Source organism: Aricia agestis, chromosome 15 (genome assembly GCF_905147365.1).
Source record: "Aricia agestis chromosome 15, ilAriAges1.1, whole genome shotgun sequence".
Taxonomy (NCBI): Eukaryota; Metazoa; Arthropoda; class Insecta; order Lepidoptera; family Lycaenidae; genus Aricia; species Aricia agestis.
This window is the reverse complement of record NC_056420.1, coordinates 9,064,539-9,086,447: the sequence shown is the minus strand read 5'-3', so window position 1 is coordinate 9,086,447 and position 21,909 is coordinate 9,064,539. Positions and strand designations below refer to the sequence as shown.

At 36.4% G+C, this 21,909-nt stretch overlaps 1 protein-coding gene across 1 annotated transcript in view; it reads left to right on the top strand.

Annotated features, from left to right (window-relative positions):
- Positions 1 to 5,906: 5,906 nt before the first annotated feature.
- LOC121734173 (hemicentin-2-like) overlaps positions 5,907 to 21,909 on the top strand; it is a 65,092-nt gene continuing 49,089 nt past the window's right edge. The window contains exons 1-2 of the mRNA XM_042124625.1: positions 5,907 to 5,987; positions 20,295 to 20,440. Coding sequence (XP_041980559.1) covers positions 20,401 to 20,440 — 40 coding nt within the window. The 5' untranslated portion in view covers positions 5,907 to 5,987; positions 20,295 to 20,400. The remainder of the gene's footprint in view (positions 5,988 to 20,294; positions 20,441 to 21,909) is intronic.

The window sequence follows — 21,909 nt, the reverse complement described above, 5'->3', positions numbered from 1 at the left end:
TAGTTGGCACGAGTCAGGGCCGTCGCTAGCCCTAAGGCGACGTGGCGTGACAGCGACAGGGCGCACGGGGCGCTCGGGGTAACAAGATAAGCGGCGGGCCTCACGCGACCGTCCGACATAATCTTCTAAGACTGCAACTTACAACGCTTATTGGCTTACAAAATTGCGTAGGAGAGGACTTTTTTAGCATTTTAAATGATATTTGTTATATTCGATGTCCTCTTTGGTCCTAACTATGAAGTGAGTTACATTTCAGAATTATACTGTTGCAGCCTATGTCCATTACTTAATGCCCTATACCAGCGATTACAAACGTGTAGATTTCCATAATTCGTGTATGATTGCTCATGATTGCAGTCAGTTTACAACTAACAACTAACAACTTAACAATCATGGTTATAATAATTACGGCCCTTCACATAATTTTGTGTAAGTCATAAATATAAAATTATGTATGCAGTTTTAATTTAATACTAAAAATTGCTATAAATGTTTGATCCACTATCTGCTGTATAGAGGTTATGAATTTTTAATTCATAACCTCTATACAGCACGCAATGAATAATAAAAGGTTTTTAAATTCATAACTGTATCAAAATATGGAACTTAATAATTAATTTTTAATAAAATATTATAACGGAACTCGCTGCACCGGAACCGTTTGGAACTGTAAAGTCAAACAGAACTCTTTACAGGTTATTACCGCTCCGACGTAAAGTTAAACAATTCTAATTATTACTTACAAAAGAGAACCTCCATTCTTGCTAGAACGTTTTAAAAATTAGAACCCACTGTTTAATTATTATTTTAATAACCTGCAGCTCTATAGCTTTAAAACATCTTTTGTGATTTTTTTATTGTAACTAACTGTCCCGGCAAACGTTTCTTTGCCATATAGAGTATTTCAGCCGTATTATTTTATTGAAGTGACTAAATAAGTATGTCACCATGGCAACGTCCATCGCTATCCCGTCGCACAAACAATGGTCGCCGTCAGTCTCGAGTTACAATAATTTACTATTATTTATTCAACAAATGCACTTATCAATATAAAAAGTACCCAGTAGCCGATTCTCAGACCCACTGAATATGCATATAAAATTTGGTTAAAATCAGTAAAGTCGTTTCGGAGGAGTACGCGGCCTAACATTGTGACACGAAAATTTTATATATTAGAAGACTAGGCGTTGCCAGAAACTCCTTTGCGTTGAAATTAATTTGTCGCCCCGGAAATTTTCCTCGATATCCATACTAATATTATAAATGCGAAAGTGTGTCTGTCTGTCTGTCTGTTACCTCTTCACGCTCGAACCGCTGAACCGATTTTGCTGAAATTTGGCATGGAAATACTTTGAGTCCCGAGAAAGGACATAGGATAGTTTTTATCCCGGAAAAATGTACGGTTCCCGCGCGATAAACGGATTTTGGCGCAACGGAGTTGCGGGTTTCATCTAGTATCCGATAAATGTAAGTCTGTCTGTCTGCTGCTTGAACCACTGGACTTAGGTATGGACACACTTTGAGCCCCGGGAAAGGAAATACGATAGTTATTGCCCTTGAAAAAATGTACGACAGTAAAAGAGTTTGCGAGCAACTTTCTCTTAAATAATTTACTCAGATGAAGTTTATTCAAAACGACCAAAACCCTTTAGAAATTCATAAAGATAAATTTCTCAGTTTCCTTTTATTTTATGAGTAATATCAATATAATTATATAGAAGGGATTTAAGATAAGCGAGCCGAATGTTTTTAAATTTATGATCGTAAAGTAATAGCCGCTTTGAGCCCAAGGATTCAAATTATAAAATGTCGCCCAGCTACAGGGAGTGAGGGTAAGATTTGAGGACTTTACGAGATAACAAGTACAGGGCGAAGGGACCGGCACCTTTACGGTATGTTTTTAATATAACTTTGAAAATGTCGACCGGAACTTTACGTTCGCCTTTCGAGTGCTTCAGGGTTGAGGGATATTTTGAATGTGTCCGCTTTACCGTATGATACAGAAACGAACGTTTTAAAGAAAATTTTATATTGTTTTCAAGTTTTCAATTGTGATTTTTAAGAGAATCGCTTAGTGAGAATAATGATTTTGATTAAATTAGTCCTTAAAAATGAAATATCCACTTTTTTAATACTTAGAAACTACTACTACTAAACAACAAATTTCACAGAATTTGGCCTGCATCGTCGTCCTTAAATTAATTTTAAGTTTAATACTTTGAGTCCCGGAAAAGAACACAGTATACTTTTCAGTCTGGAAAAAATGTACTGATCCCGCGCCATAAATGTATTTAGGCGCAACAGAGTAGCGGGTGTCATCTAGTTATTGATATATCCTGTACACTTCATTAGCTTTAGGGACCGCACAATTTCCTTCGATGAATAGATGTTATTATAGACCATGCTTAAGGCGTATGCCATATCCATAGGGCTCCTGTGTGTGCAAGACAACTCCTGGGTGATGCTGGTTACCAGGTTTGGACGAGTGTAATTAAGTTTAAAGAGGTTTTCACGCTCTATAAACGGGAGTTGGTTAATATCTCCAATGAGGATGACATCGTTGGCGCCTGTTAACTGATTCGCCATGACGATTGAGCCGAAATGGTTCAACACACCTCGTTATAAATATACATAATATTATTATAAAACAAAGTCGCTTTTTCCCTCATGTTCCCTTTAATCTTTAAAACTACGCAATTGATTTTGATGATTCTTTCAGTGATAGTCCATTTATCGAGGAAGGCTATAGGCTATATTTTATCACGCTAATACTAATAGGAGCGAATAAATAGAGGAAAATGTGGGAAAACCGGGGAAACTTATTTGAAAGGGCTAACTTGAACGCGCTAATCTCAGGAACTACTGGTCCGAATTGAAAAATTATTTCAGTGTTAGATAGCCCATTTATTGAGGAAGACTATAGGCTATATTTTATCACGCTAACACTAATAGCAATTTTTATGTTATTTGGTACAGATAAGAAGTAGACCACGTGAAGGATCACAGGCTATCGATTTTAATCATTTTTTCAGTGGCTATATATTTTATATCCATGCGACGCCGGGGCGGGTCGCTAGTTGGGTATAAACTGATCCCAAATTATGGTTTTATAATATGAATAGATGAAGCCTGCAACTCATTTGCGCTAAAATTCGTATATCGCGCGGGGAACCATACATTTTCGCGGGATAAAGATAGTACCTTATGTCCTTTCCCGGGACTTAAGGTATCTCCATTCTCCATGCCAAATTTTAGCAAAATCGGTTCAACGATTAGGGCGTGAAGAGGTGACAGACAGACAGATATACTTTCGCATAATACTAATACTATGAATGTGGATGGATTTACTCACGAAAAAAACATCTCTTTGAAAAATCCGTGTATCGTTCTAAACCGCACATACAGTTTTTTGTCGCTTACGTCCAAACCAAAAAGTGTGGAATCACGTGGCACGCTTGGAGCGCAGTTTTAACTCAGTTTGCCGACAATAGATACGCGCGAGAGATATGGGCTTCCTCCGATACGAGCGATTGAAATATTGTGAATTCATTTTATTCTATTGAAATGTTTGCTGAGATTGTGTCGTGAAATAGCGATGTTTGTGATTTCTGTATAACTGAGAGATCTCTCAGTGTGACAAAATGTGGAATTACTGATCAGTAATTCCACATTTTGTCACACACAACATAGAAGTAGTAAGTTTTAAAGTTAATAATCATAAAAAACGAACCTTTGTGGCATAGGCCATCTTAATTTTTTTTTCAAAATTTCCGCGCACGATAAAAGTGGTATATTTGGATAGAGTACACTTATACAAACAAAAAATGTTATATAATATGGTATCCTAAAGTATCACGTTTCCGAGATATTTGTAGGAAATATCTCGGAAATTTTGAAAAAAAAAATATGGCCGGCGGCTTTATATGCCAGGCTCCATACAAAAATGTTCAAACCCCTTTATGAAATGATAATAACTATTATGAAGCTCAGAGACATTTTATAATAAACTAAATTATACCGTAACAAATGGTATGAACTACATAGCCTTCGCTGTGTAAGTTTTTTTTTACTTTTGTATGGGATAATTCATGACACTACGAGCTAGGGCGCTTGCTCATACAAATCATAAAAAAAGAATTGATCTTCCAGCGCTGATACTTACACAACTCTATAAAAGGGACACATATTACCTACATGTCCTCTTCTCCTCCTCCACTTCTCCTAAATTTCTTCTGATTATTTTCGTTGCGGGTCCCGAGACAGATTTAGCTTGTCCCTTGGGCATCCCTGAGATCATATCAAAGGGTTTTCGTGGTTGGTTACCACTGTTGATCCTGGCGACACAGGAGTTTTTTTTTTTTTTATGAAATAAGGGGGCAAACGAGCAAACGGGTCACCTGATGGAAAGCAACTTCCGTCGCCCATGGACACTCGCAGCATCAGAAGAGCTGCAAGTGCGTTGCCGGCCTTTTAAGAGGGAATAGGGTAATAGGGGAGGGTAGGGAAGGGAAGGGAATAGTTGAGGGCAGGGAAGGGAATAGGGTAGGGGTTAGGGGATTGGGCCTCCGGTAAACTCACTCACTCGGCGAAACACAGCGCAAGCGCTGTTTCACGCCGGTTTTCTGTGAGAACGTGGTATTTATCCGGTCGAGCCGGCCCATTCGTGCCGAAGCATGGCTCTCCCACGTATATCAGTTACGTTGCAGTGGTGGCCCACCACACATTTGTGTGGTGGGCCTTTTGAACGTTTAAAAAAAATAAATGTTAGTATTATCACTTTCTTTTGTTATACTTTGTATTTAAGTGTGTTTAGACCTATAACGTCTAAACACACTGTGCCGAATTTCCGCGGCGGAAGTTCGGCTTGATTCCGCCTGCAATGTATTATAAATTACCGATGACATGCGTTTGACATTACTGACGTAATCATGCGGGATTTGCGTCACGGAACTTCGGCATAGTGTGTTTAGACACTAACTACATGACGTCCACAAGCGTTGCGCCGAGAGTCGTCTATCGCGCGAGATATTCCAGGATAAAAACTATCCTATGTCCCTTCCGGGGACTCAAAGTATCTGCAAACCCACTTTTATCAAAATCGGTTCAGCGGTTTAAGCGTGAAGAGGTAACAGACATACACTTTTTCGCATAAATAATATTCATATGAATTAATTTTATTTCTACGTTGAAAAGCCACTAAAAGCTTACCTAGGTATAAAACTAAACTTTTATAAACAGGTTGTTAGTACATAGTATGTTAATTAAAACATAGCGGGTTTTAGGCATCTGGAGCGCGCGAGAATTAATCCCATTTATAATAGACTCCCTCATTACGTCTGACATGCATCGTTACAAGCCCACAGGTGTGACCACTGCATTATGACACGAACCGCTCATGTTTTTACACTAATATTATATTATTACGATTTTCTGTTTGTCTTTTCCGTAGTTATAATTTTTAACCTCCAATTGTTACTTTGATTTTACTTTCATTGACTAATTTCCTTATTATTTTTTATGTTCAAACTCCTCATTATTCATTAACAATGAAACGATGTTCATACATAGTACCTAGATTATTATTTGAGCTAAAAAAGATAATCGTAAAGGGTAGCGTACAAAATAATGTTATCGTCCAAATTCCGCTTACGTAAGACACAATCTAAAAATCTTTCCCAACTTGGCAAAAGCTTATAAAATATAAATATTTGATTCCACCTTCACGCTGGCGGCCATGAAAGCGTTATCGTTTGATATTATTAAACGTTATAGTTAGCCGGCGAGATGATCCAGCCATATCGTTAAATTTATCTCGGCTACAACGCTTATAGCGGCAAATTTGACAGGGCGAAGGGCGCATGCGCGGGGGGCGGCTCGACAGTACCCGCCACTGTGTCCTAGCGCGGAGAACGCGCGACGTGTCCCCTAGTGTTAAACTGTGAAGTTCTGTGAAGTGTTTGCGTAAACTGGAATTGTTACTTGCCTAAGTAAGTTACCATGTTAATATTTGTTCAACAGAAAATTTTGTATTTTTTGGCACTTGCAGGTCCGATTTCAGCGTGAAAAATAGTTTAATTACAAAGTTGGAAAGGTTTGAAATTTTGATGGTAAACTTTTAAGCGTATGATGGAAGTAAGTAAATTGTACATTGTAAGTTGCAATTAAAGTCGTCACTTTTTATAGTGGAATATTGGACTTGTCAGAAACAAAGAGAAGAAGCGTCAAATCGACAAGTAGTCACTACGATAATTTTTTCATTTAATTAATAATTAAGACGTGAGTAACAATCATTAATAGCTATCCTCTTATAGTCATGCAGTATAATTAAAGTGTAGTAATTGCAGGTTACTTACTTAAAATAAGACGGGTATTTGCACCACCGAATTTTAGATTATTTTCATGAAAAAAATACTTAATATACTGAAGTATTTAAGAAGTATAAGAGCATACTGAACGTTTTTAATAATATAAAAGTATTAAAGCCGTCGAAATAATATGATCTAGTGAAAAACAATAGTCTGAAATATTATAAAAATATTTGCAAAAACTACCACGTTCTATTTTAAGTTATAATATTCCACGATTTCATGATGGCGGTCTAGAAAATAAACAAATTTAGGAAGAGCACTGAAAGTTACCCTAAAAGCTTGTTTTATAATTTCGTTGCCATAATATATTTAATGAAAGCGAGACCAAGCTGCAAAATATTGAGGCATTTTCTCAAAATATTCAGGTTGACATGAATTTAATTTATACCGTGATAGACATTTTAGGTACACTAGCTATTTTTGCACGACAAAATTATATTTTCAGAGAAGATAAAAATACATCTAACAAACATCTCTCTCTTAGCTTTATTTTTGGATTATAATGCGCAAATGAGAAAGACAATTTTCATATTGTATCACTTTAGTAAACTGTACTAAAAATTCTTGCTTAGGTGCCAAGAATATAATATTAAATAGCTTTATAAACTATTAACGTCAATTCACGATTTTATCATGATGTCATTAAAATAAGCAAATCAAATTTAGATTAAATTAACAAAAAATAGTTGGCGCATTAATGAATCGGCTATTTTTGGGTGTGAGTAAGTGGTAGTAGCCGAGCCTATTAAATCTCTATGCCATCTATGACTATGACAATGCTTGGTGACTTCCGGCTTATAATTTATATTTGTAAAACTAGCTGTCCCGGTGAACTTTGTGTCACTTTAAAACCTTCCCTGGACTTCTACAAATATTTTAAGACTAAAATTAGCCCAATCCGTTCAGTCGTTTTCGAGTTTTAGCGTTACTAACACAATTGAAAATCTATTTTTATATATACGTGGGAGAGCCATGCTTCGGCACGAATGGGCCGGCTCGACCGGAGAAATACCACGTTCTCACAGAAAACCGGCGTGAAACAGCGCTTGCGCTGTGTTTCGCCGAGTGAGTAAGTTTACCGGAGGCCCAATCCCCTACCCTATTCCCTTCCCTACCCTCCCTTATTCCCTTTCCCTCCCATGCCTATCCTCCCCTATTACCCTATTCCCTCTTAAAAGGCCGGCAACGCACCTGCAGCTCTTCTGATCCTGCGAGTGTCCATGGGCGACGGAAGTTGCTTTCCATCAGGTGACCCGTTTGCTCGTTTGCCCCATTATTTCATTAAAAAAAAAAACTAGCTGTCCCGGTGAACTTCGTGTCACTTTAAAACATTCCTAAAAAAATTCTACGAATATTTTAAGACTAAAATGAGTCCAATCCGATCAGCTGTTTTTGAGTTAAAACTCGGGTTAGTAACGCTAAAGCGTTACTAACACAATTGAAAATCTATTTTTATATATATAGACTAGCTGTTCTGGTGAACTTCGTGTCACTTTAAAACCTTCCCTGGACTTCTACAAATATTTTAAGACTAAAATCAGCCCAATCCGTTCAGCCGTTTTCGAGTTTTAGCGCGACTAACACATTTAGAAACCGGGCTTAAAACAAGGTGGTCTACCTTGTTTTAAGCCCGGTTTCTTCGTAGGTTTCACTTATGCTGAAAATTGAATGAAAAGACGTTTTTAACCCGTGTCTCTAAAAAGTTAACTGTTGAAAAAAAAAACTATACAATAATTAGTGTCTATTTACCTACTGTGACATTACGAGTAAGTAAACTACAAATAACTATGACTAGAAAGGTTAGGTGTGGCTAACTAGGTCATGAAATCTGAACGTAAGCCCTAAAATACTAATAATAGCTCCCACACCGGTTTCGGTGACGGTGGCCGGTTTCATTGAAACCAGGCCAGCTACGCAGGAGTAATTTTTATAGTGCCCAAGTGTGTGCGCTGTACACAAGAGCACTCTCTATTCCTTTACTCTCATAACCCAGTGGGACGGACGACCGATACGACTGGCGAGAGATCAGGCGCAGGACCGACTTTTTACGTGCCCATCCGACGCATGGATCATCTTACTTGTCAGACAATCAGGTGATCAGCCTGCATTGTCCTAACCAAACTTGGAAATAACATGTTTCCAACGCGATAATCGATACCACTAGACCACGGAGGCGTTAAAATACTAATACAAACCTAACAAGACACCTAACGGAATTCGAAATTCAACTATTGTTCTAACTTGAAATATTAAAAAAAGTAAAGAAAATGAGAATTTAAATTTAAAAAATACATCTGATTGCGCAAAGTTTATTTAGCTTTAAATAGCATAAGATCACCAGGAACACCTAGGTTATACAATAATAGAGTTTTTCACTTAGCTTTGTGCTGCCTGAGACAATAAACAAAACATTTACCTGGAATTGAAACAAAGAGAAATTAATATCAAAACTATATTAAATAGTAAATATAGAGCAATAATCTAAATTAAAATAGGTTTTTTTGCATGTTTTTTTATATATATCTTTCACCAACCAATCAGCAACGCTGTTAAATAGATAAACTCCAGCAAAAATCCTCAAAAACCGGTCAATAATTATATCATCCAAATATTTTAATGTCTCTAAATCTCTCGTGCTCTACAATACCACGACAATAGTCATAAGTCCACTAGCTACTAGCTGATAAACATTTCTAAACAAAAAGAGCTTATCTCAGAACAAGCTCGCTAAAATAAATAGACTGTAGAATACTCGTAGTAAATTCACACTTCGGAGTAGATAAAACTGATCGAACAACTGAAAGTTTCGAACAATGCGCTGAATTGCGATTGCAAGTGTTTTTGTAGTGGGTAACTAGCGTCCGCCTCCGAGGATATATTTTCTATAAATTATAGTAATAGTACTTAATATTGCTCTTATGTTTTAAAAGTAAAATGCAATGTTCAATTTTATCTGAAATAATAATATAGATACTCTTGTGATCGAAGGAAAAAGAGTCAGTGAATAATATCACAATATTTTTTTGTGATTTAAAAATTACACTACTTTGCAATATTTTAAATACTTGTTATTGTAATACGTAATATACATATTTAAATAGAACTAAGTTTCCTGAAGTCTTAATTTATTCATCGCGCACGTAAGTGTGGCCGCACACTCACGTTTTACGTATTCGAATTCCTTCCGTACCGAGAAAAACGAACGTACGTGCGGCAGTTCATGTATTTTCTACTGCTTCCATGCATTCGGATTTCGGAATACGGAGAACGAATTCGGAAATCGCATACGGAAAATGTGGTCGGCCTTAACCGTACAAAATGTTTTCGTAATAATAAAACTGTTTTCTTTCTCCGGGATTTAAAGTATAATATTCTGAATACTATATTTAAAAATTTGTTAGGTAGTTTTAAAGTTAAGGGGTAACAAACAGAAACACGGTTTAAATACTATTAATATTATGAGTTCAAATATTCAATTTCCTTTTATCTTAAACCGAGTTTACCCTCTGGCTTTAAGATGCCATTGAGGCACATCTAGCTCACAGCTAGCGCAGCACGTTGTAGCATAAGCGGTCTTTTATGACCACTCCACAGCTTGTGTCTATACGCCGCAGCACTTACCATCAAGTGGCCGGCAAGCTTTTCCTTTTGAAGCGCCATTAAGTATAATAATTGAGGAGTTTTCTTTAAAATATAATAATGCACATGACTTCGTACGTTAATCTCACAGGACCGTTTCATTATAAGTAACTTTCTTTCATCGAATATATGCTATATCTGTGCTTTCATCAGTATCGGCCTAGTAGTTTTGGGATATTTAATACTCAGACACAGCTGCTAGTAAAACATAGGATTATCATTATATTTTCATATGCATCAATTCTATTTGAATAGTTTTGAAATCGAATTCAGACCGTAATGCGCGATAATACTCTTTGATATTGAAATAACCGGAATAGCTATCCATTTGGTTTTGCAAATAGATAATTAGAATCAATCACAGTCGATTCCCTATTTAGACTTTATTTAAAACTAACTTTTGCCCGCGGCTTCGCTCGCGTCAGGAAGTATTATTATTATTGATTATGTATCAAAGTCTCAGCCCGATCGGTTTAATATTGACGAAGTTTCACACAAATTTTCATCCCCTATTTTACCCCTTGGTGGTAAAATTGATCAAAATCCTATCTTAGCGGATGCCTACGTCACAACATCTACCTGCGTGCCAAATTTCAGCCCGATCCGTCCAGTAGTTTGGGTTGTGCGTTGATAGATCATTATATCAGTCAGTCAGTTTGAGTTTAAATATAATATATTTAGATATATTATTATCATTTGTTGCTTATGATATTAATAATATTTTGAATTTTACATACCTCTCCACCATGTACAATATTATTATAAAATGTGAGCATGATGAACTTACAGATTAACGCATAGACGGTTAAATTTGGAATGAATTGAAATGATATTTTGAATATTGGTCTTACGAGAAGATAATATTATTATCTTAAAGGTACAAAGAATCGTACATCGAAAGCCGGCTACATGAAGCGGCAGCAGACGACGTGTCGTCGCGACACTACTGATTTCTATGTATTTCTATGAATAAGAGTCGCTAGCTTCGTGTCGCTAGCTGCGGAGGGTGTTTCATAGAAATACATAGAAACCAGAGGTCGTCTGCAGTTGTCGCGTGTCGCTCGGTTCCAACTTGTACCTTTAAAGCTGGCACGTACTACGACGTTTGCCACGCGATAATTTTACCGACCTACAAAAATTTAAATAAAATGTCACTTTACGACATACGCTATAGGTTTCATTTTGCTCTACGCCACTAAAAAGCAGCGGCGGCATGGGTTGCTAGACCAATGTTGGTAGATAATGAAAGCTATAGCACAGCTATAGCATATGACCTATGTCATTTTATTTGAATTTTTGTGGGTCGGTAAAATAATCGCGCGGCAAAAAGTCGTAGTGCGCGCCAGCTCTACCCATCAATTCCCAAGCGGCAGCAGGGTGCCGCATCAATTGAAAATCTATTGTGTCTGCGATATCCACGATGGAGGTGTTAATGACATCTACTCGACAAGGATTCAAAATTCTACCTCAAAGTTTGAATGTTAGGCAAAATACGCGAGAAAAAGGCATAAATTAAAAGCTACACTAACAGCGGGTAATTTATTTTCATTCTATTTCCTATTTGTATTGAAACAATGTCCTTATACATTTTCTGGACGTTTTGTTTCTATTCAAAACTAGAATATAGGAACAAACCGTTATAAATCTCGTGATATCGGGGTGAGGAGGTCCTGATGTAATCTACAACGAACAATTATTTAGTGCTGTGTTCTACCGCGATATGACAATTTGTGTTATTTATAGCTCTAAAGCGGTTGTAATACAGTTGTTTAACTGACTAACAATGGCTTAATTATTACAGGTTTTTAATGTTATTCATCTCTGGCTGTACATTGGCGGTTATACGCCGAGATTACAAGCAATTGTATGTAAATGACAGGGTGACCGCGCCGTTGTTTCAATAAATCGTGACATACTATTGCTTGTGATCTCGCGGTGTAGCGGCCAAACCGCTAATTTGTGCGGTTAAATTTAGCCTTTATATTGTTTATTTGGTTTTTATTGGATTTCAGCTATTGTTCCGATTACAAAATTGCTTATATTATAAATGACAACATTAGCTATTGTTAACGGCGTCTAGATTTTAGAATTTATGATCAAGAATGAAGTCTATAGATTTAAGGTATGGCATGACCACTTCTGTGGTCTTCAACCAGTGTGATACCGAAGAAAAAAGTACTCATTTTTACAAACTCTTCTAAAAATAAAAATAAAATGTACCTGTGTATTCTTATTTTTAACGCGTAATACGCGCAAAATTTAGTTTTTATCAGAATTAAAATGTTCAATTAGTTTATGAAATGACTGATGTATGAAAACTGGCCAAGTTAAATCTAATCTACTTTTGAGATCTCATCTAATTTAAATAACAGCAATTGTTATCAATAAAGCAAAGAAATATACTTTATTATATTTTGTTCATAATGTTATTTGGTTCCTATAAAATATACATACTGCGATTTTCCATAAAACTTGGCACTCATTTAGATCTCCATTCTTTTTACGGCGAAGTCCTTAGACAAGCATAATGTTTGTATTGAACTTGGTTCTCCTTTTTTACATTTATGTTTTTGGCGGGATAAAATTATTAATTTTTTGTTTCTATTTTTGAGACAACTATTTATGAAACATAAACGTTGACGTATCGCGTGCATTTTTTAGTCTCTACTTGTGCCCGTATTGCTGCACTTAGGAGATGAAAAGTCATCGGAGCATGTTTGTCAGCGATGCAGAAATGGCTGGCTGTAGCAAATACAACTCGCAATAGATACAAATTACTACCTATTTAGGGCAGTATTTGGGTAAATATATACCGGTGGCAGGGACCAGTGTAGCCCCGACGTTCAGAGAATATTTGAAAAAAAAAAATATTCTGAATAAAAGTATTTTGAGTTTGAGTTTGAAAAAAAAGCCTACTTATGTGATATGGTCGTGAGACCTTCGCGAAACTGATTCGATTTCGATGGTCTTACACCAATAGGCAAAAACTGATAGGATTTTAATTACGTGTCTGATTCGAAGTCGATTTTGATTCAGTTTCAATCGCGATCCGAATCCCGGAATAAACTCGAATTAATATGTTAATCAGACATCAAACATCTCAATCCTGGCCCCTTAGACAAAGTATCTTTCGTTAAAAACGATGACGAAATTCGTTATCAAAATGTACGCGGTTTGACATAAGTCATCGCTAAATGACATTTCGCTTACGAATACTAATGTCAAATCCCATTCATTTTGATAACGAATTTCGTCATCGTTTTTAACGAAAGGGACTTTGTCTAAGGGGCCTGATTTGTTATCGAATCGAGACGGATAAATTAGGATGTTACAACCTGCATGCGTTAGTGTAGATGGGAGAAGTACTAAATCCAAAGTCTAAGATCGAGTTGATTCGATTCTCGGTTGTGTCGTGAGTGTTTCAACACGGTGTCGCATTCACATGTCTGTCGGTGAGTTTAAACGGCGGATGAATCCAAACAGTTACATCTAAAGTAGTTACGAAAATTGGGCTTCCCTGTAAGCAGTATCGTGTAACCTAGAGGGCGATCATTATGTAAAAGATTCATCAATATTATTATGTAAATAAAAAGTAACTATAAATGGAATAAAGGCGGCAAACATTTGCCACATCATTAAAGAATGGCAGAAAATTGCTATGGATAAACATAATGATGTTTTCGAAAATTGGATACAGTTTAAAATAATTACAAATACAGAAATTGCCGCTTTTGAATAAATAATAATTTTTGTATGCCATTTTTAGTTATTTCAATATTTTAATTTCAGTTATTTCTGCGTAGATTTTAATTAAAATGCTAAAGTGCGTGAGAATTGTCTGTAAAGCCGAAATCAACTGTCGCTTCCAGGAATACGTTCTGTACAGATGTTTGTAACTGTATTCCTTTTATTTCGTATTTTCATATGAAATTGAATTCCAAAAACTTGTGATGTTATGGCATTTATATTTTAAATTTTCTAATACTTACCTGGATGATTTTGTTTTAGTCTATAATATTACTAAGCTGCTAAAAATAAAATGTCTCTGTTCCGATGTTAGAATTTACAACGAGCTTTAAGTATGGAGAACATATAAACGCACGGGTATAAAATATATAGCCACTGAAAAAATTATTAAAATCGATATGCCTATGCCTATGATCCTTCACGTGGTCTATTTCTTATCTGTGCCAAATAACATAAACATTGCTCCAGTAGTTCGCGAGATAAGCCCTTTCAAATAATTTCCTCCGTTTTTTCCACATTCTCCTATTAGTCTTAGCGTGATAAAATATAGCCTATAGCCTTCCTCAACAATTGGACTATCTAACACTGAAAAAAAATATTTAAAATCGGACCAGTAGTCCCTGAGATGAGCGCGTTCAAGTTAGCCCTTTGAAATAATTTTCCCCGGTTTTCCACATTTTCCTCTATTTCTTCGCTCTTATTAGTCTTAGCGTGATAAAGGGGCTATCTAAACACTGAAAGAAGAAGAAATCCGTTGCGTACTTTTAAAGATTAAAGGGAACAAAGGGACATGAGGGAAAAAAGCGACTTTGTTTTATAATATGTATAGATAGACAGCCCTCTTCAGAGAGTTTAAAATAATTATAGTAGTTTAAAATAAAAATATAATCGTGAAAATGTGTCAAGTCAAGCTATGGCTAATTATGCCACTGTCCTAAGTAGTCTTTTAAACAGATTGAATATCTTACGAAATAACAGACAGACATAAAGCAAGAAAAGTATGGAATTGACACTACAAATCGTTGCTAGCCACTCTTATAAGCCAGCAAATCTTTAAGAACTCCTTGTATCAAAAGTGCCTAATACATACGTCTTCTTTATTGTCTCACACAATTGGTATCATCATGGTGACTGTAAGAATTCAATTCGAAAATGTTGCAAAAAATTTCCTTATTTGCTTTTCGTACTTACCTACTCGATGATTTCGTACTTTCCTACGGATTCAAGGAAAATATTTCAATAATCTTTGATCAAGCCAGATAATGATGGTGTATTTTCCCTCTCAAAATATACTTATTATATTAGTTGAATATAAAAAAACCAAATATCTATTTAGTCATAATTCGTACACGTCTTTTTATTTTTATCGTTGGTTTTCTTGATTTCAATAAACATGTTACCGTGGACCGCAACTGATTTTGATGATATTTGGACTTTAAGGCCCGTAAAAGGACATAGTATAGTTATTAATTATTATAAACAAAATGTACGGTTTAAGCGTGATTTACTAATTTCGGCGTAACGTATTTGCGGTCGTCAACTAGTCTACTGTATACGTGTACACTGTACAGCAGCTGTACCTTAGAGTTTTTCAGAAATAGATGAACCAATTATACGGAGTTAAAGTATTCGGGCCAGTGAGCACTGCGGAATAGCGCACCAAAACCTAGATATTTGAATTTGTACAAAGTGGTTATCGATTGACTTAAGTAAATATTCGAGTTTCAAATAATTCGATGCGAGTAAGTATGGTCTGCAGACATGTTTTCATAGTGTTTCTTGAACATTAACCTTTTTGCTAATAAAAATATACTTACACAGTGAATATAATATTTATAGAAAAGAAAAGAAAGAAAGAAAATAGTTTATTGACCATAATGTTCATGTACAAGGGTTTTACAATTGACAGTCCCTCAAACTAGGCAAGGCTTGTCCAATGGGGGAGTTTAAAAGAGTACAGGTATGTGTTTTGCGGCTAACAACAACAGAAAACAACAAAAGCAAAAACAATTTAAATAAAGAAAACAAATGAAATAACCTCAGAAATAACAAAAAACAATTATTTTCTTAAAACTAAAATAATATGCATTTTTGATGTGTAATATTATAATATTATTATAGTGAGCGCGAGCGTGTGTGTGTGCGTGTGTGTGTGTGTGTGTAATGTGTATAGATGGTGTCTTTCTCTAATGAATTGGAAATATCATCTGACAGAAAAGAATAGCAACTATAAATTAGCTTTATTTGTTTTGTCAATATTCAAATTAGTAAGTAAGAAGCAATACAATATACGCTTCATCCTTACTAAATAATGCGATAATAATTGGCTTACCAATTTATTCAAAGATTCGTCAATTAATTCTATAAAGCAAAGCAGCAGCAGAGTCTTATTTCTTAAAAGGTTAAACAATGTACGTAAAAGCTAAAAATTATACAATAATTCAGCTTCAGCGAAAGAAAATTCAGCGTATTTTCTATTAGTTCGTTGTTGACGCACTTCGCTGACTATACAGTATCGATTTCAGTTGTTGGAGTTTCATTAAAAGTATTGACATAAGAGCCATCATTTTAGTGAAATGTAGGTTATAAATATTTGTACACCCATGGCCCGGTGTATTTATCATACAAAAGTTTGGCTGAAACCGCCACATGACGTAGAGTCAGCACATTAAACGCCAATGCCTTTTTCCCGGGGACGGTTTATGGGGTAATTTTTTGTCTCTTTTTGCTATTGGTGTCTTTGTTTTTATTTTGCACGCGTTCGTATGTAAATCTGTAGTGAACTGTGTTGTATAAACACAGAATACTAGCTATTTCACATTTTTTACTCGGTTTCAATTCACTTAAAAGTACACAAAGTTTTGTATGGGCCACTATAATACAACCAATTTAAATGTAACGTGCATTAAGGAAATAATTTATTTTGGTCACTTTTCAGGTCATCAAATTGGTCGACTTTTATTTTTGTTTAGTGTTTCATGAAATGAAACGAGCTGTAATAAAAATTTATAGCACCTATCAATGGCGGGGCAATATTCATTAGTTAGACTATATTAATGAATACTAATTCCCCAGCATATTATAATTATGGCCACCTATGAAAAAATGATTTCATTAAAAAAACAAGAGGTCGAATTTCACTTCATTACGAATACAGATTGAGAACTTTTTATAAAATTACAACTATTTCAAGCTCTCCAAAAAATGCCCTTATTTTGAATAAGGAAAATTTAACATGTCCGAAACTCCGTTGAGTACAAATTCGTTTATAACGCGGGAACCGAAAATTTTTTCGGTACAAAAGTATGCTAGTACTTATGTCCCTTCCCCGGACTAAAAACTATATCCATACCCATTCAAATCGGTTCAGTGGCTTATGCATGAAAAGGTGACAGACAAGCAGACACACTTTATATAAGTACACATTTTATATAAGTATGGCTATAATGTAATATCAAGGGGCCATTTGAATCGATTTAGATTCAATAGCTATGGTAATTTGAATATAATGAAATCGATTTTGGAATTTTTAAAACGACGGGAAATCGTATAATATGAATACCCTTAGAGCCGCCGCAGACTACAGACTTTTAGTCGGCCGATAGTTTGACCAAATTCGGGTTTCACAGTACATTTTCGGCCGATACAAATCGTTTAGCGTGCGCACTTTCATACATCTTCGTACTGATTACGCTTTCGATCAAACAATCAACCGACTAAAAGTCTGCAGTCTCTTAGTCTTCCATTGGGAGAAGATTGGATTTTCTGTGGCCACTATTTGGGGAGGTCGGCTGTCAACAGAATAAGCTGACACGTACGGATTAAACCTTGTATTGACGTCAAAGGCACTCAATGTTTCGGCTTTTTATGAGTCGCCTTATTGAGTGGAGAGTATTCAGTACTCAGAAGGAAAAAGAAACTATTTGTATAGATTTGTTTTTGAATAGCTATTCATATAATCACCACATTACACTACTATTAATTTATTTTCTTATCTGTATGATTCTGATCCAAACTTATAACAAATTATTATAAAAAATCACAATACGTCTTAAAACTCTAATAATCTAGAGATAATTTTAAATTTTATAAAAAAAAATATTAAGTACACTTATTTTTTCGTCTCAAAAAATTGATAACTAATTAAAAAATATATATTTAAGATAACGAAAATGGGTTTAGATAATTAGATCAAATTGTTGGAAGTTTGAACGCCGTAGCCATAACTTTAAAACAACGTATAGGGGTAAAGTCTATTACACGAAATTAAGTTAACAACTTGATGACAGAATACGGAATTGAAATCATGGAATTTAATTTAAGAGTCACTTAATTGAGGAAAACTTTCAATATAATACAGATTGACTTTCGTAACGAGGGCCATTTATAAATAGATATCATAGCAACACCCTTCCTTTTAATTTAAACAAAAACAAAGGAACCTAAAATTGACTTTTTAATAAATACACAGCTTTATTTCATTTGTTACATAAAATAGTTAATGGAATCAGGCGTTACTTTGCGGAAATCCATAGTTTAAATTTAGTTTGTTATTATTTTTAGCAATATTCCGCGAAAACAACTTCCACCTTTAAGTAAATGAGTGAGTGTACGCATAGACATGCGTACAGCACCTCCCTCCTCCCACACTGCCTATGCGTACACTCGCATGCAAGAACTTGCAAACACCACCACCACACAAGCAATAATGTTGGCAAATCCGTGCAAGGCCCCTCACCACCATGCAGGTTGAAAACCTCGACGCGCGTTTCGCCCCAACACCTCTACGAACAACGTCCGTTAAGTTAACTTAACGGACGTTGTTCGTAGAGTCCACATCCTGAGGATACTCCGGTGTTGGGGCGAAACGCGCGTCGAGGTTTTCAACCTGCATGGTGGTGAGGGGCCTTGCACGGATTTGCCAACATTATTGCTTGTGTGGTGGTGGTGTTTGCAAGTTCTTGCATGCGAGTGTACGCATAGGCAGTGTGGGAGGAGGGAGGTGCTGTACGCATGTCTATGCGTACACTCACTCATTTACTTAAAGGTGGAAGTTGTTTTCGCGGAATATTGCTAAAAATAATAACAAACTAAATTTAAATGTTACATAAAAGGTAAATTAAATTTCTTGATGTAAATATGATGCTAAACAACAAAATGGTCCAAAAATTACTGGATACTGGGCCTACATAGATGACACTTTTTTGTGCGTTGGGGTAATGCGTTCACGCATCCCCGGGGCCTGGGGAGGACCACCGAGGTATGCGGGACTCCCCGGGGCGGACGTAAGATCCGCACCCGGGACTACCCACTAAAACCCCAACGGTGATCCTGCTCCTGAAGGTGGAACTACGGGAAACGCGTGATACACGACCGCAGCCCCACCACCAACACAGATAACACTTGCTTATATATCGTCCTTTATATGTACGTCTATTGCAATACGGAGCGCCACAATATTCCGTCAGTTGCGGTATAATATCGAGACGAATATCGTAACAGACGAAGCGCCGTGAATAATAGATAAGTCTGCCAATACCGCGCCGGATAAAACAGGAGGATAATATTTAAACTCGATAAAAGTAATGGTACACCACGCTAAAAGCCTCCCCTACCCCCTCTAGCGCAGTAATTTCCAAAGTGGTCCTGGTGGACCCCCAGGGGTCCACGCGAGACTCAGCGGGGGTCTGCGTTGGGCCTGACAAGAAAAGGGGGTACACAATCGTAAGACTGGGTCCATGAAAAGAACTAAAAATATTTATTTTATCTGAAAGCTGTAGATAATTTGATAAGAAGCAAAACGACTGTTACTTAAAATAATACCAAGTTTCATAGATTAGTATTGTACCTCTACAATACTGGGGCGGGAGAGTACTGCGGGGGTCCACTGGATTCACCAAATTTTAAAAGGGGTCTACGAAACAAAGGAGTTTGGGAATCTCTGCTCTAGCGTTACCTAATTCTATTTTGGATTTTATATGTAGAAATTCCGGCCCTGTTTGGGCCGTCACAAAATTTTATTCGTCACTTTGTTTTTAATCTACATTTTTATGCCGGCACTAATTTTAGACGGTGGAAATATTCGGTACAAATTCCAATGTTTTACTGGGCACATTGAATTTTAAAATATTAAAAATTTTATGCTTAAAATTATTTTGTATTTTGTTACTGGCTAGCGTTTTGATAATCAATGGGTCTTAGGTTCCCCATCTCTCAATCTAATACCACAAAATATGTAAGATCGATTCACTGACTACTCGAGTACGAGTTGGATAACGATGACATTGGTCATCGTTATCCAACTCGTACTCGACTCGTGTCATTGGACAATAATCGATCTTTGTATAGTGATGTCTCCCAGAGCAAAGAATTTTATTCTAATTAATTCAACGAGAATACGCGCGAGGTAACCTGCAATTATAGTGACATTTGAGGTATAATAATACTCTGGACTAGTCCTGGCCAGACCAGGCATGACGCTTGTTATTAATAATTCTGAGAGTAAAAAACCTTATTTATAATCTCAATTTTTTGTTACAGGTAATCAAAGAACGCACCAAAAACATGCGATGAACAGTGTGTGATGAACATAGTGTTTGTGTGTAGACTGTCATGTGTTTTCGGACGCATAATGTAAACTAGCAACATGTGGGCCGCGGAGCTCAGTTGTATCTTCATATTGTTCGGTGAGTTAATATTATCTATTGTAGAGCTAGGCCATATCGTTGCTTCGCTCGTATTGCGTTGTTGCGTCGTCGCAACGCGACGGAACAACAACATAATATTATGCCACACCTGCCCTGTTTGTAACGCTGTGACGACGATATAATTCGGAAATGATGATCGTGCTGAAACAATACTAAATGAATGGCTGCGGGGCCACGACAGTCAATTAGAGCTCCGACAGATCTTCATATTTTCTTCTCCATCGATCCATTGAAATTACGTACGAACGCAACGCCTTATTATTATTAGGCTCGTTTTATTATGGAGCCGCGCTACTGTCGCGCGGCTGCCGCGCGGCTGCCGCGCGGCTCACGACGTAATGGGCAGGCAGCCTAATGCGTTGCGTTCGGACATAATTTCAATGGATCGATGCAGGCAGTCTTAATGTAGGCATATTAGAAAAGTTTAATGTGGTAGTTGCTTAGAAGCAGCGTTAAGTTTGCGACGACGCACCGCAATACAACGAAACAGTGTGGCTTCGCTCTAACCGGTTATTATTGAACCCTTTGAAATCCATATCTGATGGAAGTCTTATTGAAATGGAGACAAAACCTTTGTTGGTAAATTCCTATCTGTATATTACGTTTTGACGCACACGCAATCTAAATAAATAGACTTTATCGAATCAATTTATGTTTTTGTATTTAATAGATATCCAATATGGAATATTGGAAAATAATATTCAACTTTTGCAGCAGCGATAGAAGTAGTCATGTTGTTTATTAGGACTGCGATTACAGATATTATATTGTTGTTAAATGATACTGTTATTATACTAATATTACATGGTACCAACAGAACTTACATATTAACGTGTATAACGTGTTACTAGAAGCAGATATTTAGATATTATTATAAACAGTATGCAACAAATTTCGTCGTAATTATTAAGCGGTGTTTTGATCTGTAACGTTTTATTTTCCTAAAACCTTCCATGGACTTCCACGAATATTGCAAGACTAAAATTTGTCAAATCGGTTCAGCCGTTCTGGAGTTTTAGCGAGACTAACAAAACTTATATTTCCTTGTGAGGAATCGTGTGGCAACACAACTTATACTGTCGTAGCACCCTCTACGTCGCTGACTCTACGCCATTTCTACACTCAGTTTCTCTTTTTTCCACTGTTTCGGCATGACAAAGACCACTCCAAAATATAGCAGGGTTTTAGTGAATTTGAAATGACAAAAAAACGTGTGAATAAAGCTATCTGTATAACGTTCGGCGCACGCCCGCGACGGATCCGCTCTCTTCAGGGATTTGCAATCTAAATCCCTATGATTCAACTACGAGGGTCTAGTGATGAATATTAATTTTATACTTCGGATAAACTTTAGAATACGAAATCCGACGTACGCAGTTATTAAAACATGGCAATTTAATAACGTCTAGATTAATAAGGGATTCGATTTCGTTTTGATGTTAATTAAA